The sequence below is a fragment of the Pleuronectes platessa genome, chromosome 18 (genome assembly GCF_947347685.1).
Source record: "Pleuronectes platessa chromosome 18, fPlePla1.1, whole genome shotgun sequence".
NCBI classification, from domain to species: Eukaryota; Metazoa; Chordata; class Actinopteri; order Pleuronectiformes; family Pleuronectidae; genus Pleuronectes; species Pleuronectes platessa.
In genome coordinates, this window is record NC_070643.1 from 11,754,888 (window position 1) to 11,781,311 (window position 26,424).

Sequence of the window (26,424 nt, forward strand, 5' to 3'; positions counted from 1 at the left end):
GTCTGTGTACTGTACTGGAGACAGGAGAAAGTGTCTGACACTGTGCATAATGTATGTATAAGAGATTGTGTGTGAGTGTGTGTGTGTGTGTGTTTGAGACAGAAATGAATAAAAACTGCCAAGAAACTTTCAGGCAGAGGATGAACACTACCTGGTGCAATGTTTATAAAGATGAAGTAACAAAGGAATAAGATATTTGTTTTTTGATTTATTGCAGTTTGTACAAAAGTGTACTAGCGGAGGTGTCATTAGTGTTGATGACAACTTCAAATTTGTATTTTTAAGCAAATTCTATCTCCTCCACCAAGGAGGTTGTTTTCACCCTAAGATTATGTTTAAAAACTACTGTACATATAATCACAACATTTTGTGGAAGAACTTGACATGAGTTGGAGAATAACCCATAAAAGTTTGGTATGGATCTGGATCAGGGGTCGGATGCAGAAATGTTCTTTAACATTTTGAGATAGGGCGCTTTTGTTTTAATTCATAGCTCTTGGTGAAAAGAATCATATTTATGGAACTGGTATTAGGATTGGGAAATTTGGTGCCGCTTGGTTGAATTAAAAATAAAAATAAATCCTAAAATTGCTTCAAATTGTTAACTTCCCTCCATAATCTCCCGCAGCTCAATCTGGCACCCTCAAGTGTCTTAATCCCTTCAACCATCCGTATAAAACTAAAATATATTCACTTTACAATCATGTCCAAAGGGCGTATAAAACATCAAATTTGCATATTGCAGAAGCGAAGATCATCTTTATTAGTTTTGCCTTAAAATGACAAACAATCATTCCAGTGGGTTAATCCCGGCAGCTGCAGTTCATTCGTTGTCCAGCTGGTACATTCGTCCGTACAGACAGGCCGTGACGAGGCCTCCCGTCATGTTTGAATGCTTCATGGTCACTCTGCCATCTGCCGTCTTCTCCAGGTGCTCCGGCTGCTCCAGAACGTGACGACTCGCCAATATGGATGGATACACATGTCTGGTCCCAAACGTCCCCTCCAACAGGAAGTCCATTTTGGTCTCGGCCTCTTCCACTTCCTGTCCACAGGAGCTGGACTCCAACCCTGCACAGCGCACCAACGCACACACCTGTAGACGGAAGGGAGACAAATGGGACAAGTGTCTCCTACACCAGATTTAAATTCTTCTCGCTCATACCTGCAGGGCGTAGCGTCCATTCACAGTGTGTGTGCCAGCAAATGCCCCCAGTGCATAGAGCTCTTGAGTGCCGCCCTGTTGTTGTGACTGCCTGTACTGCAGGTGACAGCAGAGAGGGCCCTGACACACGTCAAGTTTGCCCTCTGTCTTATTCAGGAGGATGAATGTAAACGGATCGTACATCATGGATGAGTTGAAGGTGACGGAGGAGGGAGAGACAGCAGAGGAGGTCTCAGGATGAGAAGAATCAAGACAGCTGTCTTGGTGACAGCATCCTGAGTCTGTATCTGCAGCAGATGATGTGGACTCATCCCTGACTGCCCCCTCCTCCTGCGTCACACTGGGCCCTGCACCCAGTGGGTCCAACACCGGCACCCTGGCCACCAACAGCCTGCCCTCCTCTGGATCTCCTCTGTTTGCGTGGTGGAAGGTGGCAGAGAACGGCGTGTAGATACCGCTTCCTGTCATAATTAGATAGTCGTGGCGGAGGTTGGACGCCAGCAGGGTGACGTTGGCACCCAGGCTGAATGCCTGCTGGAACTGGATCGAGTCCAGCAGGGGGAGCTGGTTCATCCAGGCTGTGGGGTAGATCAGCTGACGCACACCCTGCAAGAGAGGTTGAGACTTAGAGATAAATACCAAACATAGGCAAAATATTGAATGTGTCATTGTCTTACCCTCTCCACCAGGGTGACTGTGGGTTCCTTGAACAGGATGTCAAAGCAGATGAGTAGGCCGAACGTCCCGGCGAAAGGGGTTTCAAAGGTTATGATCTCCGGCTGCGGTGGTGAGTCAAAGGCGTCCTCAAAGTAGAGGTTTTGTTTATGGTAGCGTGCCACCAGCTGCCCATCAGACCTGTATGAAACAAAACACTGTCAACTGTGTGTGCACTCTGCATTCAATACGTTGATGATATTAACATGAAAAACGGAATATATATCTAAGTGGTGGCAGAGGGTGCTGTTGCTCAGTAAGAGTGACACAGTGTCTTTAAGGTTCAGCTGCACCTGAAAACCACATTGGTGTTGAACTGCCAGTGACCATCAGGCGGACAGGGGGAGGAAGGGCTGGTCGACAGGGGGCAAGGCTGCAGGTCAGCCATGTTGGCCACCAGGTAGAGGTTGTACCGACGTGCCATACAGCTCAGCCTCTGGAGAATCTACGGAACAGCAGCGCAGAGGTGAGGAGGGAGTGAATGCTTGGGGCAGACCTCATCACAGCAGTTAAAAATGTCAAAATGGCTGCTTACTGACTCATGTTAAAGTTAAGATTCTGCACCTCAGTGTTGTTGTGTCTGCCCGGCTCTGTGCAGGGATTCCAGTTCTCTTGCTGGGGGTCAGGAATGGTTTCCAGGTAACCAGAGATGGACAATCGGCTGAAGTTGAAACCCTGAAGGCCGTCTTCTGGAAACACCAGGATCTGGGCCCCCTGACCAAAACAGGATGAGACGAGATTCAGCATCCAACAGTGTCAGGACTTTAGATCATCTCTATATGGGACCTAATCATTAAGCCAGTATAGTCCATTGTGATATTTATTGTGTGTCCATGCCAGGGACAGCCTGTGGGCAGAGGCTACATGTTTTCAGGTTGTCCGTCTGTCTGACTGACTGTGAACATCTTATCTCATGAAGACTTGAGCATAAAAAAGGTCAAAGGTCAAAGGTCAGGGTGACAGTGACATCATTGTGTGTGTGTGTGTGTGTGTGTGTGTGTGTACCTGCCGGGCAGCTCTCTCACTCTGCTCCTCGTAGATCTGCAGGTTCTTCTCCACATGTCGCAGAGCCTCGGGTCGGGACAGCGGAACTTGAGGCTCCGGGTTCAGGACCAAGTTATGCTCGTACACGGCGGCGACGTACGAGGATCCGGGAGCGGACTCGGTTAGACCCGCAGCCGACGTTAAAACATAAAAACCGACATAAAGTGCAACTGACAAATGCATGATTGCTCCCTTGGGACTGTGAAACACAGACTGAGCAGTTACATCACAGTAACATGTCAGGTCAATGTCCACAGAGTCAGCTGACTGGTTAAATCAATAAGAAGGATAAAATAGCGTTTAATGTGCGTGTGTGGATCCACGTGGTCGAAGCTTGTGACAAAAATAAAAGACAAACTAAAGCACCAGGTCATCTACATGCATTAATAAATGTAAACAAAACTCTTATTTTTTAAAATACAGGACAGGAAACTTTATGTTAATCACCCGGAAGCGCTTTCACAGATTTCACCTTTCCTCTCAACCAGCATGAACCAAACCGAGGACTTGAATGAAAAGTGAGCTTTCCTGTGAGTGTTTAAATACTTTGAGCATTTGAGGATATTTCTCTTTTTAAAAAGCAGGAAGTTCGACGTATTTCCTGTTTGTTTCACCGCTTGTTTAATGTTTCCACGCGTTCTAAACCAGGGGACACGTTAGCATTAGCATTAGCACTTGAGCGCAGCACAATGTCAACAGCACCGCAGGAACCGACAGGAGGAGCCGCCACCCCCGCGCCTCAGCCCGGCACGAGGTTCAGGAACTGCTGGAGCTGCCGGCTCGTCTCCGGAGGGGGTTTGATCCTGGCCGGAGCTTATGTGTTCATGGCGGCCCGGAGCGTGATGCGACGAGGCGGACCCACCTCCATGGGTACCGTGGCGCAGATCACCTTCGCTGCAAGTGAGTGGAAGAAGCCTGTTGGAGTGGGTCTCTGTGTATTTCATGTGCAACATCACTGACGCTGCGTTTGTGTCCCAGGTCTGGCTGCGTGGGGCATCGTCGTCATCGCAGACCCGGTTGGAAAAGCGCAAAGAAAGGACATGGGGACTCCGAGTACATAAATCAAAGAGACTGACAGGATGATCATGTGACACCGAGACAAATAAGACACTGCCTCCGACGAGTTGCTTTTTGTTGCAAGAGCATCCAGCAGGTTTGGAGTTTATCAGCTGCTTAAATTAAAATGGGAAGATGTGACGTATTTTACTAAAATGTTGTTTTGAAAGTGTTTGTCGTCACTGAAATGTTTTGCACATGACTAATGGAAGTGTGGCAGCTGTGCATCAGTAATGCTTTGACGTGGATCACTTTCCACATCCTGCACGTTGGTTTAACGTCACTGATGGCCTCTCTGTATCATTAAACCAATACCATGTAGCTGTTACAGAGGAACAGCGCCCCCTGCAGCCACACATGGTGAATAGTTATGTTCTATAAGGGCTGTCTCTTTACAGCAGAGGGGGCGATAACTGCCTGCTTGACCTTTACCCTGCCCTCTCGACAGATCAGTAAAGTAAGCCTGTGATATGTATTAACATGGAGGACGCTGGCATCATGATAAGCAATCAGGCCTCTGGGGTGAGATGTGGGAATGAAAGCAGCATCATTCTTTCTCCTCCATATCAGCGTGCGATCAAACTAACTTTGTGGCTGCTATATTAAGGTAATCTGGTAAAATAGTGTTGCTTTTAGTTTTGACCATGAGCCTGCACACACGTGGGTTAGTCCTGGCGCTGGTGTCATAAATGCATCAGTCCAAGATGCTATAACTTGGACAGAGTCCTGAATGTCAAAGCTCTTCTCTGTTGATATTTTGGTTTTGCTGTGGCTGCTTGAATCACCTGAATTTAAATCATTTCTAAATATGTTTGAATAAATAAACATTTTCAGTCACAGTTGAGGAACATTTTTTACTTTAATTTCAGATTCTCATTTACACCTGTTGTTACTTTGGTGCTTGTGCTTTAAGTCTCCTTCAGTCTTAATGAGTCAAGACTGAATGAATGATTTGAACAGAGCCAACCACCTCATGGTACCTTAGATAGACGATACAAAAATCTATCATCTATATCCTCTGCACTGATTTGTAATATGGGGATATGAGATAAGCAGTGTTATATATATAGATCTTCTGTGTTGAAGCCCCCGAGCATCAGTTAACTGGTTTGTACTGGTGGGTGACTGTTGATACAGCAGCAGAGAACAGAGGTATAATCTTTGTGAAGCAGTTAAGGTCGGTGTGATGTGGATGCACCAGACACCAGCTTCTCAGTGAGAGACCTCACCTGTGTGAGTAATGTCAGAGACAAATTCAGCAGCTACATAAGACACTGGACACACTGGGTCAGTTAGTCTGAGTAACCGTTTATTAGTGTTATACTGATCTGAGCACAGTTGCTCACAAGGAACAGTTTGATAAGCATAATGCAAAAAAAAAAAAAAACACCCTAAAGTCATTTTCAGTTGCGTAAAATGATCATGACATTCTGATTGATTTTTTTTTTTTCTTAGGTTAAAGAAAAATATGAAAATAGAGTTGACAGTACATTTAGGCACACTATTAACACATACTGTACACAGATATGCACAATTTTCTTTATAATAGATTCATATAGTGGGGGTTAAAAAAGGGGGGAAAAACAAGCCTTCCTGTACTGAGAGGTGTGCAGAAAGTTAAAGGTGACGTCTCCTTCTCTACCGGTAAGAGAGGCTCCAGTTCATGTCCTCCGTCAGCCAATCAGAGTCCACCATTGCTGCTCAGTGTAAGCGAATCACAGCAGACGAGCGAGTCCCGTCCGACGGCTGCAGCAGAACGGGGCTCCGTCCGGCCAACGGGAGAGGCCCTCGCACAGTTGCTACGGTAAGTGCTCATTAGCAGTGATTCCATTGGTCACAGGTCACGCAGCTCTCCCGTGAGTCTGAGTGACTATTGGACAGGATGGAAGGGGCGGTCCCTCCAGCTGTCCGTTCACGACATCTGTTCACACTTGACAGAAAGAGCTCTAATGCATAAAACGCCACCTACGAGTTAAATAGAAGCAGTTGTTTTGTGGCCGCCTCTGACCTAGCTATGTCCCGATGAGCTAACTATCAGGCTGTGACACAATCCCACCCCCCGCCCTGATCAATACCCCAAAACCCTCTCGAGTGGGTGAGGGATGAGTGGAAAATACTCCCCTCACACCCAAAACTAACAAACCACCGACTTATAAAACAAGTCTGTAAAATGTATATTGTATTGTTACAACAACGGAATGTTAAGTTGTTGGGATAAGAAGACGTTTCTGGGGACTTCTTTCGTGTTCTTTACTTTAAAAACAATATTAATTACTTGTTCCAGTATACAATGATTCAAAATGCACATGCATTAAAGAACAAAAATATTGCACTAAATTAAATCTTCTCTGAATAAAAGTGATTAGGGATATTTCTCCATATCTCTATGTAAATCTTCTTGTAATGTTCAGTCAGAGAGCTTCCTCTAGTGTGCGTCTCTCGGTCAGTTTATACTCTATGTAGGTTTAAGGCTGGTTCACTCGCTCAGACTGGCACAGTTTCTGACTGAAGAGGGTTAGATCTTCGTGCTAAACACACACATACACACTTGCACTTAATTCTACACGAGCTAAATACAGACTGGACCAGAGAGTACATTCTTTGATAGCTAGATTCTCCGATAACTCCAAAGTTGAGCTCCCAGCAACTGTGACACACTTCAGCGTGTCGTCGCAGCCTCAGCTTTCAGGTCAACACTTCATTCTCTTGCTCCAACACGATTATTGATATGATGCACAGCATGTTTAGAGGATCCCGTCATCAAACACAGACACACACACACGTAGGAACAGCGTGAGCTTTGGTCGTCACAGGTTATGACATTAGTGTTAAAGGGGAGGTGGCCTTCTCTCTGAGGATCATGGGCGGAACAGATGATGTCACACTTCGGACGAGAAAAAAGGGGGGAAAAATATGAGTCAAGAGAAGCATTGAGGCTGTGGGGAAAAATGCTGACGATAAAAATAAAAATCCTCCTTTCGACCCACATTTGTTCAGTCACATTTTTAAAAACAGCGCCTCTTCAAATCAGTGATTTTGACATATTTGGTTGCTGTGAAAACAAAATATAGATTTCGCAGTTGACATGTCTTCAGCATTGAGGGTAGCTATAACGACAGCCAGCTTAATGATGGCAGACTGAGCTGGCTGAAAGACAGAAGAAACAGGAAGGTAAGGCAAGGTGTGGGTCTACGCTATCTACTCCTGCAGTTTAAAAACAATACAGTATCTGTGGTCAGCCCTCTGGACCACGTGAAAGCAGCATCGACTGGCCCAGGATAAAGCTAGACAACTAAAAAATCCAAAAAGGAGGGAGAAAACATAGAAGCTAAAAGAAAAGACTGCCATGTTCAGTCTCGGTGCAAATTACAGGACTTGTGTTTGCGCATGTGTGTGGAGGGCAGGCTGTTGTGCATCCTTCGGTTTTCAAAGAGAGACAATCAGCTTGACCATAGGAGTGTTTTTCACCAAAGGGTGTGAGCGGAGTGGAAGGGCAGAGATCACGCACACACACCTCAAGCTTCAAGTCAAGCCCCCGCTCTCACTCTTCACTCCCAAGTCTGTGTGTGTCTAGTCGGTCCCGTTGCCTCGTCCTTTCCTGTCACCTCTTGAGAGAGGACGATTTGAGTTTCTGGCTATATCTGTGGATGCGCGGTGAGCGGGAGTGCAGCTTGACAAAGAGTTCGGGGAATTTGTACTGGGGGAACATTGTCTCCAAGAAGCCCTCCAGGAAAACATAGACGAGCCGTCGGTTCATGGGTTGATACTGGAACATGTCGAAGACGCGCAGGATGCCCTTTCTCGTGGTGTCCGCTCCAATGATGTGCTTCAGTTCATCTGGGGCAGAAAGAGAAATGTGAATGAAGTTTAGTAGGATTTAGTTAGACGACAGCAATATGAAGCTCCAAGCTAAAGAAAGTAAAGTGAGAATAACTGCCAATTGTTTACAAAGTGAAAGATACCATTCAGATTTGATAGTCTTATACAGACTTCTTCTGCTTTTCCTCAGGCCTGTAGATGCCAGTTAACACAGAGGCTGAGTTTTATTTCAGTCTTGCATGTCTTCAATAAAAGGGCTCAGAGAAGTGGCTGAGCACTAAGATTTATCAGAGACATAGAACTGAACCAGATGTGAAATTTGTGAAACAAACAAGTCAGTCTTCAACCTGAAACCCTTTTTTTTTGTATTCAGGGTGAAAACTGGTTTGATACTCTAGTTCAAGTTAGATTTATTATTTAGTCTGCTTTGTCTTTTTCTAATGTATGGCTCATTACTGCCCCCTAGGGCTAGCTAGAGTTTATCTTGTATGTACAGGAGAGGATACCTTAAAATGAGGCGCAAGTGCATGGGGGTTGGCTGATGATAAAGTGTGTGTGTGTGTGTGTTGTGTTTTTTTTCACCTGGCATGATACCCAGCAGGCTGGTCTTGGCAGCTACTCGTGTCCTCATGCGGATGCTCTTGTCCCGGCGGGGCGTTGTCTCAGCCAGAATACCGTTGGGCCAGTAGGAATCCCTGTGTGAAGACGGAGCTGATCAGTGTTAGTCCCAAGTCCTTTGACCAATCAGATTTTTTGAAAGAAAGGGGGGAGTCCTTACCTGAACTTCTTGACATAGTCAGCCACCTGCTCTGGTGAAGTCATGTAGTCAACATGATCCACTATTTTCCTACAGAGACAAAGATTAAAAAGTGAATGAGTTGAAAGCTTTTAGATTTTCTAAAGATCTTAATGTGCCTTCACTTATTTAGGTCTGTGCACATATTCTGTCATCTGAGAACTTGAATCCTTGTTTTGTGGTTTGCTGATGTGGGACGTTAATAAATATACAAACTGACAAGACTGAAATACTTTTCCTTCCAGGGAAAGACTCTCCCATCCACGACCTGACTATTAACTTTGACAACTCTGTGTTAACCCCCACTCATACTGCTAGGAACCTGGGTGTGACACTCGATAGCCAACTCTCCCTTACTGCCAACATTAATGCAACAACACGGTCCTGTGGATTCATGCTGTACAACATCAGGAGAATATGCCCCCTTCTCACTCAGAAGGCAGTGCAGGTTCTGGTCCAGGCTCTGGTCATCTCACGCCTAGATTACTGTAACTCCCTCCTGGCAGGTCTACCTGCTACTGCCATCCGACCTCTGCAGCTCATCCAGAATGCAGCAGCTCGACTGGTTTTTAACCAACCGAAATTCACTCACACTACTCCGCTCCTCCGCTCCCTTCACTGGTTACCAGTGGCCGCTCGCATCCGGTTCAAAACACTAGTACTTGCATACCATGCTGTGAATGGATCAGGTCCAGTCTACATCCAGGACATGGTCAAACGTTACACCCCAGCTCGTTCACTCCGCTCTGCTTCGGCTAATCGGCTCGCTGCTCCCTCACTGCGAGCTAAACACTTATCAAAATCACGACTGTTTGCGGTCCTGGCTCCTAGATGGTGGAATGAGCTCCCCATCGACATCCGGACATCTGAAAGTATACACATCTTCCGCCGAAAACTAAAAGCACACCTCTTCCGACTTTACCTTGAATGAATGAAAAAACAACAAAAAAAAAAAACACTAACAACTCTTTGAAACTAACACTTTAGTAGCACTTAAATGGCACTTACTTATAGCACTTTGTAGTTTTGTTTTATTTTGAAGAAATTGTACTTTCTTGATTCTTGTTGTTCTGGGTCTGTACCCTCGGAGTTGATGCACTTATTGTAAGTCGCTTTGGATAAAAGCGTCAGCTAAATGAAATGTAATGTAATGTAAAAACTGTGCATCTTAGGTTTTTTTCTACACAGCATAAACATATACACTCCTCTTGATTACATACTTTGAGTTCAAATCTACATTCAAAAGAAACAAATTACTCTTAAATCAAATGTTTAAGACTGTTAACATGTTTGTTATGAGATTACTAATCATTCAATTATAGCTTGATGAGGGTATAAACACTTTAATAGTCAACTAAATAAACAATCCATGACAGTATTATGGATATTTTTGTGCTCACTGTACCTATGGATATATAAAGTACATCCTAGTGTCTCTGACCTGTTGATGGTGTCTCCATATGTCGCTCTGATGAGCTGCTGCAGCAGGTTCTTAATGTTCCTACGCAGCCACTGATTTTTCTCCTTCAAGTCAAACACTTCATCCATCAGCAGCAGCATTACCCTCAGCGGGATGTTATCGTCCACCTGGACCAATAGGACACACATTTAACATTTTACTGAAATCACAATAAAAAGAAAAAACGTGGCAACCAAACCAAGTCTGACTGACTCACGTTGTCATCGAGCTGCGCGGAGACTCGACAGTGTTCAGGGTCGATGTCGGACTTGGGGAGGAGAGGGGGCACCTGGGAGAGCAGAGGAGAGACACTACATGGTCAGAGGTTTGAATAACTAACATGGAGGCTTTTGGTTTATGATACATTTTTTAAATATTGTCAGTATTTGATGGCGATACCTTCAGTATTGACTGTTTAAGGTCCTGACCCAGTCTTTCTGACATGCGTCCCATGTTGTCAGATACCTTGGTCATTCCTTCAGCCAGGCTGTCCGGCAGGGACTTCACCGCATTGGACACGTTTCTCATTGAGCTCTTCAGAGGATTTACAAATGTGTCTATCTGATGGGCCAATGAAACAAAAAGAAGGAAATCTATTTTATTGAGACGGTTACAAACCTCGGTGAGTCACAATAATCAAATAACTGCTGAATTAAAGATGAAATCGGAAGTCGGTGCACATGTTCCGCAAAACACAGAACATAGAAAGGAAAGCATGTCCAGGGAAGAGCTAGTTACCTCCACCAAGGAGGTCATATGTTGGTTGGGTAGTTTTTTGTGAGCAGGATTATGCAAAAACTACAGAACAAATTTCAACAAAGTTAATGGAAGGATGGGACAAGAAGGAACCCATTAGATTTGGAAGCAGATGCAGGATTTTAGTTTTACTACTTTGACATTGATGTATAGGGCTTTTTTTTTTTTTTAAACATTTTTCATGACTGAAAATACATATTTGTGCCTCTAGATTGACAACACTTAGTGGAATAATAATAATATTAATAATAATATTAAACAAATTGTGTCAACAACATGTACAGAATCTATAAATCTGGCAACAAACTTCACAAAAAGTATTTGCATTTATCTTGTTATAAATAAATGAAACTGAAATGTTTATTATAGTTTAAAAAATTCAAGTAACCTTTCGTGCAAAGTCTCCTTTGCCCTTGCTGTAGGCCTTGTTTTCTAGGAAGTCGTAGACATAAGGAATCAGAGTTGGGCAGGCCTTCACCATCTCTGGGTTCATCAGCAACTGGAACACACACAAAAAGATATTGATGTATACATACTCCACAAAACGATGTAGGCAAATTGATCTAATATCTAAAAGTATTACCTGTAGGTAAGCATTGAGGTCTTTTTTTCTCTTCTCTAAGAAGTCTCTGTCCATGTTGTTGAATGTTTTTTTTCCTGGCAGCTTGAGGATCGACGTCAGGTTCTCAAACTAAAACAAAACGTACAGAGACAAACAAATTCATGTTGTTGCTTCACATTTTAACACTATTAATAACTTTTATCTAACTCTCACAAACACACACCTGTTCAATGATTCTCATATGGAAGTCGTGGAAGTCTGAATAGCGGCGGTAGGTCTTCCAGCAGTCCTCGCTGCCATCCTGGTTGCGTCTGAACACAGTGATGGCGTACAGCGCGTAGGTCTTACCGTGGTCGTTGCAAACCCCTGCAGCACCCCAGAAGCCGGAGAGACAAGCGTCAGCTACGCCACGTGGTAACAAGTTCCATGAGGAATTGGAGTACGAGGGGTTGGATGAAAGCAGAGGACAGAAGGGAATGGAAAGAAAAGAATGTGTAGGTGCAAAGGTGTGTGTGGGGGGGAAGAAGAACAAGCAGAAGAAAGAATGCAGTGCACAGAGAGTGAAAATGTGATAAAAAAAAGGAGGAAAATGTGGTAGAATGACAGGAAGGATGAGGGAGGGGGGGGAGGAAGGAAAAAGAAAGAACAGAAAAACAGTGAAGGTGACAGAATGAAAGAAATAAAAAGAACACTGGAACAGGATGAAAGTGACACAGCAGACACATGCAGCTGAACAGAGCTGGGAGGTGAAAGGTTGAGAGAAAGAACATGCAGGGTGGAGCTGGTGCGAACAGACTAAAAGGTATACATGAAACACTCCTCATACACAAGCTGGAAGAATCAAATCCTACGTTTTCATCGACAGACACGCAAACAAAATATTCATTAAAATGAGTGTATTTAGACTGTGTGTGTGTGTGTCTGTGTGTGTGTGTGGGTGTGTTAGTGTGTGTGTGTGTGTGTGTGTGTGTGTGTGTGTCTCTGTACCTGTGTCGGAGATGAAGGCATGAAGTTGCATAGATTCATCATGGCAGGAGTTGGACAAGTCGTCCAAAGACTAAAATCACAAGGAACAAGTACACCATAAACAAAACATAGCATAAACTTCTAAAACAATGTCACATCAGGGTTTTTCTGAGCCCTGAAACCGGAACGGAGAAAAACATACTAGGTTTATGCTTCCTGTGGGAGAGCCGTTGAAAGACTCTCCATCGCCGTCGTCAGATCCCCGGTAACTTGGTTCTTTCAACATATCCAGCTCTGCGAGCATGCGGACGTACAGAGGACTCTGCTTGAAGGAGGGGTAGTAGCGCTCATCACGTAGAATCATGTCATACACCTGTGGTAAAACACAGCACGTGTGAAACTGGCGGAACATTAAATAAAGAACAGGATGTAAAGAAGAGAGAAGAAAAATGTGTTTCTCTGCTTAAATCAATGAAAATAGTTAAAATTAAGATCCTTAAAGTGTCACCATGGGTCATCAAATTCAGTCAAACAGAAAAATCTCTGTTGAAGACATTCTTGTACCTGTCTCTGGATTTCGTCAAATATCTCCGGAGTGGGATCTTCTTTCTGCAGCTTCTCCCCAAGTTTTGTTACCGACTCCTCTTCCACCTGCACCCTGGGAGACGCCTGTTATAGAAGAATGAATAGTACACATGTGTCAGTAGATCATTTCTTACACTACGGAAAGAGCGAAGTGTAATATATGTGTCTCCTATCAAGGATTGTTTTGGAATAATATTGAATAGGAGCAAGTTAATGCGTTTGACTTGTGATCTTAAAATGCCTCCTACCTTTTCAGAGAGGTATTGTTCGAAGACACCGAGTGCAGCGGCCTTCAGAAGTCCCTTGGTGGCGCTGGGCTGCTTCTTGCCATCTTTCTGCCAGCCCAGCATGGCCTCCAGTTGCTGCTGTGCCGTCACCCTGTAGCCCTCCACAGTGAGCCAGAAAAACAGCTCGGCCTGCGCCCCCGCTACCTGCATGAAGTCTGCATCAACACACACATTATTACATTACATTTCATATAGCTGACACTTTTATCTAAAGCGACTTACAATAAGTGCATTCAACCATGAGGGTACAAACCCAGAACAACAAGAATCACACAAACGCATACAGTTATTCCTGAAGGAGTCTAAGGTTAGAAGGTTACATAAATACTTATTGAATTATTGTGCCACTTCAATGACTAAATTTAACTTTGGCTTTGTCAACTTCTTTCAATTTTGGAAATTTGAGAATTCGGAACAGCTCCGCAAATGTCAAAATGAAAAGAGCCACAAGTTTGAGGCTCCAGGAGTGTTTGGCATTTGCTCAATTACCCATGAAGAACTGCAGGGCTATGTTGTGGACGAGGATGTGATCCAGGGGGATAACACACAGCTTGCCGAAGTTGGCTGCCAGCTTCAAGGCGTCCACCTCCTACACAACCAGACACAGGAAAGGAAAAGTCGGAAAACTGTGTGTGAAAACTAAACGACCTTGAGCAAATGCAGCAGATGCTTGTTCAGACAATATTTAACAATCATAGTTATAAATATATGTAAGCAGCTATCAAAGCTGAATGCACTAAAATTAAGTAAGGTACATTTTGTATTGGATCCTCCAGTGTGAGAACTATGAAAACTGCCTTGTTGTTTCTCACCTTGCCCGACTGCAGCCTCTGGATCCTGGTCTCACACACCTTCTTCACAAACAGAAGACTGTTAATCTGATTTTTGATCACATTGATGTCTAAGGGACAAAGAAACAATAAAGGGGATGAATGCAGGGCATTTTCAGAAGTCCTCTGGGCCTTACAGGGCCAAATACTTTCATATGAGTGTGTGTGTGAGTGCGAGCGCCCACCATCTCCAGCAGTGTCCAGGGAGCGGAGATACTGCAGCTCTTCCACCACCTTGTCCTTGACAGCCTCCAGCTCAGGAGGTTTGTCTGTCAACTTCAGTATGTTCATGAAGGCTTCATAGTTACAACTGGAGTCCCGAATCTAAACAAGCATAGACACACACACACACACAGTAACTATTGATTGCTCTCTTTTATGACAAAAAGATGCAAAATCAGCCGATAGATAGAATGTATGTCCGGTCGAATCTCACCATCCAGATGACAAACTGGTTGATGTAGTCCGGGTCGCTCAGCTGGTTGATCAGAGGAAGCAGCACACCTCGAGCCAACACCTCCTAAATAAACACCATAGTGACATTCCAGTTACAAACACGATGACCCGTTGTCGTTTATGGCAATGGGGATAATTTAGAAGCCTGTTGTTGAACCTAACACTCAGAGTGGCTTGTGGCCAAACTAGCAGCACTTGCCGGTGACTCAACTCACACTTGCTGTGGGATGAATGTGTGATTTCTTCATTCAAACCAGTGAATGTTGTGATCGTTTATTCTTTAAGTAAGCGTGAGATTTTATGTGTATATACTGTTAAGTGTACTCACCCTGAGGAAGTATCGCATGTTCTTGTTGTGGAAATCTCCAGGAGGTAGTAACAGATACAGAAGCAGCTCACACAAGTCCCGAAGGAAACCTGACACACACACCGCTTGTGATTAGGTTTACGATAACGATACAATGAGACGGAAACACATTTGTGTTCCGCGCAATGGTGCCAAATGTACAACAAGAATGAATAAAGATGTGCGTTTACCTTCTTCGTCTTTGATTGAAGTGCACACCACGTCTCGGCAAATCTTCCTCTCCATCTCCACCTCGGCTTCAAAGAACGAGTCCACCAGCTCCTCCGTTATGTCTCCTGTTCAGACATACTTCGTCATTGTCATCATCTCTGCTCAACTCTATGAAACAGTTTGTCTGCACCACAGCTCTAATCAAATCTTACTGTGTAGTCCATCAAAAGAACACAAAACTCTGATTACGCTACAAAATACGCAATCAAAGTCAGTGTTCAGGAAAATTCAGGCGACATGCCGAGTATACAAATGATTAGTGAGGGATCAGAGAGAGCAATCGTGAATGTGTGTGCATACTCTGCTTGTCCTCTCTGTCAGCGAGGCGATCCTGGGCTTTTCTGAAGACACGTAAATGGGTGGCAAAGTCGTCCACCAGGCGAGTGGTAAAGTAAGGCTGCCAGTCCACCTCTTTGGACCTTGATGCCCAAACACACACACACACATAAAGTAAAATAAATACAGGCAGATTTGGTGTAAAACCTTGGATATCGAAGCAGATATGGTTCAGAATGTGCTCGTCTTGTACCGTGTGGAGAACTGGACGAGAGCGTTCTGCAGAGTTTGTCTGATCTCCAATATAAAGGATTCATCTTCGCTCAGAGTGTAGTACCAGTACTGGATGTAGTCTCTCAGAGCGAACTGGATCACCTGCGGAGGAGAAACGTCTGCTATGTTAAATAAAGTGGGTTCTTCCCTGATAGGGATAGATTACATATTACATCTTTCCCCCAAGTTTAATGAGGATCCGTCCAGTAGTTTTTGCTTATTGCTGCTTACAAACAAACAAACCAACAAAAAATGGACAGGGTTGAAATTCCTCCTTGGCAGAGGTTATGACTGTCAGTATCTGTTGCTGATGTATGAGCTGCCGAGGGACAAAGCATTTGGTCACAGAATCTGTCATAAAAATCCAGATTGTTCTTTTTTCCGTAGAGAATGGCACAGTTTTGCATGGTGTCATGTTAAGATGTGAAAGATCTTGAGGTTCACGTGCTGCTGAAATGATTAGTAAGCATTCCTAGGGAGGAATGGAGAACAGAGACACCATAGTAGAGGGTCATCTGACCGTCTCAAACTGCTGAGTCTGCACTCACCTCTGCCAGCCATGTGGCTTTTATGAGGACAATGTGCTTAAAGCTTGGTTCCTACTGTCAGTCTTGTAACCACAGTGACCAGAGGACAAAAGCCATTCACTTTAAGTCCGTGTTGACCAGCAACCTGACCATCATTTACAGGATCTTTTTACCACAGCCAAGGTGGTCATGGTTTCAGAACTTGTTGCAATGATGGTACGGGGGCCAAGAAAGAACACATTACATTTCGGGTGGATCTGGACAAAAGGTCAGATCCAGGAATCTTTTAATCACTTTCTTAAACATTGTCAGATAGGGCTTTTTAATTTACATTCAATCCTGTAGTGTTAAATGCACAGGAAGCCACAAAATCATATATACACACACACACACACACACACACCTGTTGTAGTGGTTCATCTATAAAACTGGAGCCAGTCAATCTCCGGTCAATCCTTATAGGCTTATTTTCTAGCTTCATCTCATCCAATGTCTGAAAAAGAAGTACACCAAGAAAAGAAAGATTAGGTGAAATGTGAGTAATCATATCAGCAAAATCCTGATCTGCATGTGTACTGGCTGACATCAACAAAGAAAACAAAATGCTGGCTAATGAATTGGTACATGTAGGGGACATCACCACCTGTGTTCATTTAAGCTCCTTTTACCTTCACTATACCAATCTGTGTGGGCGGCAAGTAAGAGTGCTCGCATTTCTCCAGGTGTTTCTCTGAGTTGATCTTTCCGTAGAGCAGAGTGACCGCAAAGCCCCTGGAAAACAAGTGAGAGCAAGTTTAAACTGATCTGTCAGGCTCCTGTACAGAGTGTTGTGGTTATAAATAGACACCACGTGCGGCTTAGAAAACTCAATACTCACCCTCCAACAAAGCAGAAGATATAAAAGGCCAGGTAAAATATGGCAAAGGGTCCAAAGGTGACCAGGAACAGCACGACTCCAAGACCCCCCCATCCCCAGATGGATAGACTGGCCTGAAACACACATAAATCCAAAACACAGGATGAATACTCCAATATGTCTAATCATCATTTTCCTGCCTACTCTCTGATGAAGGAATTCAAATTGTATATTGCTGATCTAAGAAGGTATTTTAGATTGCAGCCCTGTTTCAAACTAAACTAACATTATTCATGTTTTTAAGGAACTGATCAAGAGTTTTTTTACATTATTGCCTGAGCAAACCAGTCATTTCTGCTGGCGGGTTTTAGATTGGTTGCGTTGTATGTTGTCAAACAGAAACCAATATGACAACATAATGCAGAGAAAAATGCTCAAGGTAATTTTGAAATATTGTGATCACATTGTGTCCAGCAGAGTGCGCTCTGAATCCATTATTTGCCAACTCAGCACATGAAGCAGGTTCACATCCCAGCTGAGCAGGCGATGACAAAATTGCTTAAAAAACTTTTGTTGTAAACACAGGAAAATATTATTTAAAAAGACACACTGTTGTATGCTGTATTGTCAGAGAGTGTCAAATGAAGACTGGGAATGTGTGAGTGTGAGTGTGTGTGTGGGGGGGTCTGTATGTGAGTCACATCCTATGGTTTTCCTGTGATTGTCACCGCAGGAAACCAAACTCGCATGTTTCCAAATTGCTTACTCTTGTTCTTCCATTTTCAGCCCCATACTGTGACACTGCTGCAGATGCAGTTGGTGAAATGACACAATATCAAACAACTTAATTTATATATACCAGTCAAGGAAAACAAGTCCTGACTGACAGAGTGGAGCTACCATCACTGTATAAGTATAGCACTGGCACAAGCAGCAGAGCTAATACCCACTCAGTCCAGCTCAGTGCAGGCTGAGGGTTTTAAACTGGAAGTGACCTCTATCATGACTGTTGTTGATGCTTTCACATCACAGAGGATAAGAGTTCACTGTTTCAATTTCTCCTAATGACATGGAAAGCAGGTTATTCTCTCAGAGATGGGTGGATGCTAATTAAATACTTTCTCCCCGTTCAATACGTCAACCTCCGGCTTAAATCACCTGCGTCCAAATGACTAGGCTCCATATATCCAGCAACTTCCCCTCTACATATTGTATAGGTTCTTGGACATATGAAGCCCCCTATGATGCTGCAGGATAAGGTACACAGAATCACGCACACACATACACGTTGAATGTTTATATGTACCCAAGTTTGACTGCCTGCAGCCGGATCTGTCTGCCATGTCATACCAAAACTCTTTCTCCCCACATTTCCTACCTGTCTTCGTTGTCTCCATCAAATACAAAACAAAAATACCAGAAAGAAAGTTTTGTTGGAAAATTAATTACTATGGGCTGATTTATTATTGGAGGCCCCCTTTACACTCCTAAATCTTGATATTAGTATCAGCCCTATTGGGCCGGCCACAGTTAATATGAATAGGTGTGTTCAGGCACAAGCGGGGGGTTGTTACATGAGGAATGAGTCCCAACAGGTACAAGCCTGACCAATGAAACCAGGCCATAAAGTGTCATGTGCTAATGTGAATAATGCGGTTGTATACATAACTGTGGTGGTGTGTGAAAACTGTCAGAGAGTCACACACTGTATCTCTCTCACACTTCAGCCGTGGAGCCGTCAGAGTGGTGTCGCTGACAGACTCAATGATTATCAGCAGCACCAATCTTCTGCTGCCCTACATTCATACCCAAGTTCCTCAGCACCTCTGATGGAGCCAGATAGGGACAGACAGATGCTCCTCAGGACACTGACACATTGTTTTCTCTGCCACTGCCAACTATGGACAACTGGATGACACACATTAACTGGCTGTCAAGTGTGTCCGAAGCATGGGACAGCCAGATCACTATATACAGTATAGCATGACCACAGCACAGCTCACTATTTTGGTTAGTTGTGAAGCAGATTTAGTTCAACCTGTGGCTCTACAAACATACGAATCCCAACTTTACTTACTCTTACAAATGTCCACTGAACAGTTTGTTGCATAGGGGCACTGCAGATGACAAACAATGTAATCACTAATTTGATCATTCAATGTGCGATCAAGTACAGTAACTAAGTTTCAATAAACTCATAAAAACAAATTTAGCTCAACTTCAATTTGAAATATCTCGTGAAAATCTAGAGGCAACACTGAACGACTGCCAATGCGCACGTGCGTTCCTCATGACCACCAAGTCCCGATGAAGTTGTCATTTGTTTCCGCTCTCAATTTAGGTCATAAAATATTAAGATATCACCTATCAGCTCCAAGAACATGATGGTAGAGATCCCAGATGCTCAAAGTATTTCACCTGGGAAATAGATGCATAAACTGAACTTATTTAATGAGAGTATGTCAATGGGAACAGTCAATTTAGTTTGAAAAAGGACTTGATTGGCTCCAGTTCAGTTTAGATCAGCATGTGACATCGGTCATCGCCATACACAACTGATTACACGGCAAAGCTGACACTGATGACTGTCAGTGGGATCGACCGACCTCGACTGTATCTACTCACAGGAAGCCCACAGCCAATTAGACTGAGATCAGACCGAGACAAGACCGCAGTTTCCCACACAATGGACTGTATTTGTGACAGTGGCCCACATGGCGTGCGTTTCTTAAAATAATCAATATTGAATTAACAAGTAAGACCATATATAAGATGATCCACTGCAAATATTTGAACTGCCAAATACCGTCTGACAAACAAATCAGTGGCTTCATGTTGTTGTTGCTCCACTTCTACCAAGTCTCCTGTATTATATTAGTTGTGGAGCCTGACCAGTATACATTTTTTGGGCAGATGCCGATGTTAAGGATTACAAAATTGTTCAATACGGATATATTGGCGGATGTATGTAAATAACCATTAACTTTATATCTGCCTTTGGTGTTTCCTTATTTCAAATTGAGGAGTATTCAGACATTAAATTTATTTTACAATTTGATTACTTTGGTTTAATGTGAACACCACTATCGCTTGATGATTTGACAGCTTTCTCTTCTCATGCTAAACTGCTCCTCTAATGACGCTGTTACATGAAAATGTAACATGGCTGAGAACAGGCCACCCAGAAGAAATCTAGCTACGTTAATCAAATTCCTCCCCTATCTTATAGCGTTGAAGAAAGACAGTAAGGTTGGGGCCATAAGCTGAGAGTAACCAAAGTCTTTAGTGTGTTCGTAAACGCGTGTGTCGCGGCTTCAGAATGTGTCCCAACTGGCTCGACTACCCTCTTTCTCATGTCCCAACTGGTTGAGATGATGTCAATTATAGCAGGGTTGTGACTACTGGAGCATAATAGGGATGGTCAAACTACTATTACAGTTGAGCTATGAGTAGCAGAGACACAAAGGTTACTATTCATAGAAAGTGTACACCCTACCACAATCATTCACACATACACATAATTCATCTATAAAAAATAGTGTCCTAACACTTCTAACGCCCGGGCTAAACCGGCTGAGGTGTGGTTCTGCTGCATGTCACAGCTACTTTCTGAGGTTTCTGGTTTGACTACTGTATACCTTGTCAAAAGGTAGTCCTGTGTACATAAATAAATGCCAGTACCATACAATATGAAGCCGTGCATCTTCCGATCCTGCATATATTTGAATATATTTGACAATAAAGTCATTTTAAAAACAAATGAATGGATTCTGTCAACAGAAACCCAGGAGTGCCACTATTTTGAACGGATAGGCTACAATAAATATTGCATATATATATATATATATATATCTGAGAGAGATAAGCTTTGCAACTATGCTATTCTGCTGACCTCAAATCTCTAGAAACTCTTCTGTGGCTGAACCACAGCCAGGGTGGCCTGGGCGTAAGACAACTACAACACAGACATCAGTCACAATGTTGTGATCCTATGCAAAAAAAAAATAATCATACTCCAGGTACTGACTTTCATGCAAACCTCAAACAGACTGACCACTAGAAACACATCCACTCTGTTTAGCTAGCACCCACACAGGAATCAAAGAGAGGGCATTTCTAATGTTGGCCGTGTTAAGAAGCTTTCAGCGGCAAATACTTGCTAAAACCTCTCTGTGTGACAACATAGACCTTAGTAAGCTGAATCTAAGAGCATTGTGCCAGATACATCAGTCAGAGATGACTATATTATTTTGACATTTTGAATTAATTCAAGTCTTATTCAGTGCGTGTAGGCTGGATTTGTGCAAGTCAACTGCAAACTGGGATTCCTCCAAGTGTTTTCGTAAATAAAGGCTGGAGGAGATAAATTTCCCATAGTCTGGTTACGTAAACAAACTTACAAGTGTAAGGTGACAAATAACATGATGAAATCTGTCTGAGTCCATAGTAGTCAATTCCCTTTATCAGTATCTGGATGTTATTCAGGTGGGTCAGGTCTGACGTCAATGGTGCCAGTGAGCAGCAGTAGCAGCGCATGCAGAGGCTATCAGTATGGCTTTGTGGTGAGAGGGTGAGGATGTGGAGCCTCCACATGATAACAGACACTCTTGAGTCATTACAGCTTACACAGGGTTTTAAACATGAACCATCTGTTCCAGTGATTAACACCAAAGCCGGACGGACACACATCTCAACATCTAGGGAAATGCTTACGCAACCCACAATGAATAGACACATAGAAACGGAAACGCAAGAAGTGATACAGTCCCCAAACTAAATGTGAGCACACACAGACACACAAAAGTAAGTATTGATCTGAAGAAGGCTTGGGTGGCATGCAGGCTTGACACCACATCTTAAAATAAAGTCTTAGCATACATGATCAATGAAAGATGTGTACATCATTAAAGAGCAGTATTTTTGGAGGCAGACTGCATTTTCACAGTGGCACGGCTTTATGACGTGCTTTCTGCTGCTGGATGTCCTTGACTCCAGGCACATTCAGACGTGCACAAACAACTTCTTATCGGTGTTTATTATTATACCAGATTTCCAGGAACAACTTAAAAACTGCTCATTATATTTCTATATTTTGCAACCCATGCACTCAAGTCCACTAGCGCTGAGATGCAACCATGATCAGTGTGGTCACTGGGCGAGAGGTTAACTCAGCCCATTAAAGCTCTCCTTTGGGAGATCCACAGTTAATGCCTGAGAGAGGGAGAGAAAGTAAGAGGGGCTGACTAATCATCCTGGCCTAATCCACTAGAATTAATATGATACAAAGAGCTGCCATATTAACCTTGAGAGGAAATCTCTAGAATGACTGGGGAATACAAACTGAAACTGTGCAATTAAAAGATATGTGCCAACCTGGTAAAACTGCAAAAGATCGTTACTTTCTAGTTTTATCATTCTTTTTTACATGAGGTAGGTATCATTGTAGTGTATTATCATCCAAATCTATGTTAACAGACATTTTACCCTTCAGCTACATCCACACTACTATATCTTAGTTTTACAAAACATCACTACTGATATGTTAAGGCTATCCACACTTCGCTGTTAGCATGGATGAGATGATTACTGTTAGAGAGCTAAAACGCTTTTGAAGACAGAGATTAGTTTTAGCCTGTGGTGATGATGAATGGTGTCTTAAAGATGGAAACCTACTAGTATGGATTTAGTATTTAAGAAAGTATTGCAAAGTTTAGCTGTCCTGGCCTGGTTCGTCTCTCTGCATCAAAATAACTGTCAATCAACTGAGAGCTCCATTTGGGCAAATGTTGTGTTTCACTTTTTGTGTTAGAGTATCACTTTTGTATACCATGTATAACCCAAAAGTTATGGGAAAAGAGTGTGGGTCTGACAACAACACTCTCTGAACCCAATCAAGCATGAGAAAAAACTTAGCAAGCCCAACCAGATTTTCAAAATGTTTGTCTGAACCGGGCTGATGTGTCTTGATGGGCTGGGGTTAGGTTTCCAAACTCAATATACTCATTGGGTGAGGCTGAGGGATGGATTAAGATAGAGGTGGGGCTAGTTTATATTTCATAGATCCACACATACTAAATGAGGCAACATTTTACGGCCATAGACTAAAAAAAATGTGTTTTAAGGAACAGACATTACCCCTGGGGCTGTGGTTCTTTAAACAACAGAGAAATAACTCACATTCAACTGTAACTGACGACTTTGCCCTGCTGTGTGCTCATATATGCTGGTTGGCTGGAATCCTACCTGCCAGCATGTCTAACCTACTCTGTCATTTGAAGGTGGCCAGCCTCCTGACACATTTCTGACAGCCGACACTGACAACACAACAGTGATTGGAGCAGACACAGGGAAAATCAAGCTGCTCATCATTTCAAAACCTGTGCTGTGCAGTACCTACTAACAAGCCCTTAGCTACCGTTGAGTGAAGGAACAAGTCCTACACCAGCACAGTGAACAGACAAGGCCTCAGTGATCAGCTCTTTAACCAACTCATGATGAACCCAGGACATCTCACCTGATAAAAACACAACCTGAGGGGATTGGGTAAACTGAACTTCATCTGTAATCACAGTAAAACATCTGGTGTTTGACAAGCAGAGAACTGCACCTTCCAAAGATTTTATAATATAACAAGTGGAGTATTCAAGTATATGCACATGCACAGTACTAACATTTGTTTACAGGAGGTGGAGACAAAAATGTCAGTGAAAATGGAAACATTTATGATCAGCACATTGACCAGATGTAATCTTTGGACCTGCTACACTTTGCGATGCAATTTAGACGACCTGTGGACAGCTGTAACTGTGTTAATGTGTGCATATAAACAAATTATGTGATAATGAAGAGCTACTTCAAAAAGAAAATTATAGCACAATCTTTCTAATCTCTGATCTTTCTTCATAATCTAAAATGTGTTGTTGAGAATGGTAAAACTTGAAGTGTTTCTGTTTTGGAACCTCCGATGAATGTATGTAGTGTTTTCCCCCCCAATCTATTTCTCCATCCAGTCTTGAATGGATGGCTTTCTTCAGCTGTAGTCCAACAGTGTTAACTTCCATGTTACCCTGGGGAGGATGAAGTCAGCAACATACCACAGCTGAGACAAGTCTCCTCCCCAGCTATCTCTTTTCATCGTCTAGTGAGAAGTGGATCCAGGAGGGCGTATATGGAGGTTTATATTATTCACCAAAGAACCTAGCCAACCCATCAGAATCACACGCCCTGCAAAATCCCACCAACTGGAACACACAACCAAGCAAGACATGCTCCAACTGGGAATTCACACAGGTCTAGTTCTAATGCCAAATGTGAGTTGCATTCTGTATCTTAACATGATCTAATTTATTGAAGATTTATCTGGATTAGAGACACAGGTCTGAACAAGGCTAAATTCATGAAAGATGTCCTCATGACCGGTGGCACACCTCTTGAAAGCGGTCACTTCTATTGACAGAAGGAAGGAGGGAGAGGTGGACAAGATGTCAAGCAGGCCTGAGGTGACAACATGCTGGCCTAACATGTCCAGCGACCTTTGATTAGGACACCTTAATGAGATTTAGTCAGGGGTGAAAGGCACAGAGATAACTTTGCATGCACATAGTTGAACACACAATGAGCCCACACCTCCCTACAACCAACCAACCCTGGTTGCAAAAGTGTATTCATAAATGTATACAGGCATGCCATTCACTCTCACCAGTAATCACAACCAGGCAGAAAAAAAGTTCATACCAATGGCTACAGCTAAGCTTGGTCATACAAGCTAATGAGTAAAAAACACACAAGCAACAGTTGAGCTACAAATTAAAGCAAACAACTAAACTTGTCTAGTCTCAACCGTTGAGACCAAATTTAGGAGGGTTACAGAGATTAGGCTTTCTATGAGCTGAGAGGCAACAGCATTCCTGTGTATGAGCTTGGTTGATGATGAAGACAATAGTTTGGACTGAAAGGCCCCTCTATACAGAGTTTCTACATCTGTGCTCACCTTGGATCATATATCGATAATAGCAATGACACTATATAGCTGAATCGCAGGATTAACCCAACACAACAATCATTCACTTCAGACTAAAGGTTGGCCGTAAATAAGATTTCACAAAGAGCCACTGTAGTTTAACACCTGACTGCGCTTCAAGCAGACATAACTAGTCCTTATCAGAGAAGAAGAATAGTGCAGTGGCGGCTGAAGCCTCATTACAGAGGCTAAACCTGTACTTAGACAGCTGGAGAGGCGCCTGGTTGTGGGGAGGTCACCTGTGGCTCAGGTAAGATGGAAACCATAGTGAGAAAGAAACCATAGTGAGAAAAGTGTCCGCGCCAACTACACCCACAGGATCTGTGAGTTACAATACGTGTCAGCAGATGACCAGGGTATGTTGAAAGTCAGGGCCCCAGTGTGCATTGAGAAAGTGCATCACGTGAGAGCGGTGGCATAAAAACTACAATGTCATGGCAAGTCACCGGAGCGACAACAGAGCCAAAGCTAATCTGTTAAACCATGGACGAGCTATAGTTGTTTAAATACCATTACTATTATAAGACAGGCCTGTGTAGGGCAAGTTGTTTGTGTCTGACAGGAGAAGACACTCGTCTCACTCGGATTGACAGCCTGGCTACTCGCTGGCTGTGTGTTAGTGTGTATAAACGTCTCAGGCTTCCCCCTGAAGTTACAGTAAAATGAGCAGGAGGTGACAAAACACCGACTATTAGCCGGCACAGCTCAGCATTCGTGTTACCGATGGGAAATGTGAGCTAACTGTGGAGAAATCAGTGGAGTAGCAAGTAAACCCACAACCGTGCCAGCACCAAACAGATCACATCCATTCGCCTTCAGCATGAGGTGTTCGCTTCAGTAGCCGTGCATTGAGCTAACGCCCAGCTCACCTGTGTTTGTTGTGATGTAGAAATTCGTTCTCGAGGGTCGTTACTCATAATCTAAACGCATACTACCGACACTGCCTGTGTCGAGCTAATTCCAGCACGGTACTGACAGTGCGCACATCCTTAGATCATCGTATTAACTTAGCGTTAGCCGTGTAATCCCGGGGCTGGCCGCCGCTTATAGCAGGCGGGCAGCGCGTCCACGTCCCGTCCTCTCCCCGGCTGACAAGCTGAGTGTTTACCTGCGGGGTTAGCGCTACACGACGCTAGCCGCTACAAGCTAACTAGCCGCGTCAGCCCACCGCTCGAAAACAAACTACTTGCGGGGACACACGCGTCGGTTTCGCCGGCGCTGGCTTACCTCTGCGAGCATCGTCTAAAAGGCTGTTAGTGCGGAGGCTGCGGCTAACCCCACCACATTGTAACATGCGAGGAGGAGGTGTTTTTGTCGGGTTAAAAGCGCTCGTATTTCCAATCTCCGTACTCTTCCCGGAGCGTCGCCATGTTTGCCAGGTTTACGTCTCGGGAGCCCCC

The 26,424-nt window shown here is 43.6% G+C and overlaps 3 protein-coding genes across 5 annotated transcripts; 1 reads left to right on the forward strand and 2 right to left on the reverse strand.

The window, feature by feature from the left end:
- Positions 1–739: 739 nt before the first annotated feature.
- On the reverse strand, positions 740–3,390 carry btd (biotinidase). The gene is made up of 6 exons (XM_053446538.1): positions 2,885–3,390; positions 2,444–2,593; positions 2,173–2,324; positions 1,843–2,020; positions 1,166–1,771; positions 740–1,096 (listed from the first exon to the last, which is right to left on the reverse strand). The coding sequence occupies exons 1-6, from the start codon at positions 3,104–3,106 to the stop codon at positions 824–826; spliced, it is 1,581 nt and encodes a 526-aa protein (XP_053302513.1). The 5' UTR covers positions 3,107–3,390; the 3' UTR covers positions 740–823.
- On the forward strand, positions 3,356–4,818 carry dmac1 (distal membrane arm assembly component 1). The gene is made up of 2 exons (XM_053446539.1): positions 3,356–3,823; positions 3,902–4,818. The coding sequence occupies exons 1-2, from the start codon at positions 3,613–3,615 to the stop codon at positions 3,982–3,984; spliced, it is 294 nt and encodes a 97-aa protein (XP_053302514.1). The 5' UTR covers positions 3,356–3,612; the 3' UTR covers positions 3,985–4,818.
- A 448-nt stretch (positions 4,819–5,266) lies between these two features.
- Positions 5,267–26,424, reverse strand: snx13 (sorting nexin 13). Of its 3 annotated transcripts, none has more exons than XM_053446569.1 (25): positions 26,252–26,424; positions 17,026–17,138; positions 16,817–16,919; positions 16,552–16,641; positions 15,602–15,723; positions 15,373–15,491; positions 15,033–15,137; positions 14,824–14,912; positions 14,476–14,559; positions 14,225–14,363; positions 14,022–14,110; positions 13,699–13,798; positions 13,171–13,364; positions 12,902–13,006; positions 12,540–12,710; positions 12,359–12,428; positions 11,595–11,737; positions 11,393–11,500; positions 11,197–11,308; positions 10,453–10,622; positions 10,271–10,342; positions 10,036–10,181; positions 8,577–8,645; positions 8,381–8,493; positions 5,267–7,816 (listed from the first exon to the last, which is right to left on the reverse strand). In XM_053446569.1, the coding sequence occupies exons 1-25, from the start codon at positions 26,261–26,263 to the stop codon at positions 7,581–7,583; spliced, it is 2,874 nt and encodes a 957-aa protein (XP_053302544.1). In that variant the 5' UTR covers positions 26,264–26,424; the 3' UTR covers positions 5,267–7,580. The 3 variants fall into 3 exon arrangements, with proteins under 3 accessions (XP_053302544.1, XP_053302542.1, XP_053302543.1); XM_053446567.1 differs by lacking the exon at positions 26,252–26,424 and adding an exon at positions 25,894–26,186; XM_053446568.1 differs by lacking the exon at positions 26,252–26,424 and adding an exon at positions 25,894–26,183 and having other exon boundaries at positions 10,453–10,614; positions 11,198–11,308.

Coding starts and splice junctions, on each gene's coding strand:
- btd (XM_053446538.1), bottom strand. CDS start 3,106: ATGCATTTGTCAGTTGCACTTTATGTCGGTTTTTATGTTTTAACGTCG. Junction 2,325..2,443: donor GCAGACACAACAACACTGAG/GTGCAGAATCTT, acceptor GCTGTTCCGTAG/ATTCTCCAGAGGCTGAGCTG. Junction 1,097..1,165: donor ATGGACGCTACGCCCTGCAG/GTATGAGCGAGA, acceptor TTCCGTCTACAG/GTGTGTGCGTTGGTGCGCTG.
- dmac1 (XM_053446539.1), top strand. CDS start 3,613: ATGTCAACAGCACCGCAGGAACCGACAGGAGGAGCCGCCACCCCCGCG. Junction 3,824..3,901: donor GCAGATCACCTTCGCTGCAA/GTGAGTGGAAGA, acceptor TTTGTGTCCCAG/GTCTGGCTGCGTGGGGCATC.
- snx13 (XM_053446567.1), bottom strand. CDS start 25,941: ATGAGTAACGACCCTCGAGAACGAATTTCTACATCACAACAAACACAG. Junction 16,642..16,816: donor CACAGATTGGTATAGTGAAG/GTAAAAGGAGCT, acceptor CTTCTTTTTCAG/ACATTGGATGAGATGAAGCT. Junction 11,501..11,594: donor ATATGAGAATCATTGAACAG/GTGTGTGTTTGT, acceptor GTTTTGTTTTAG/TTTGAGAACCTGACGTCGAT.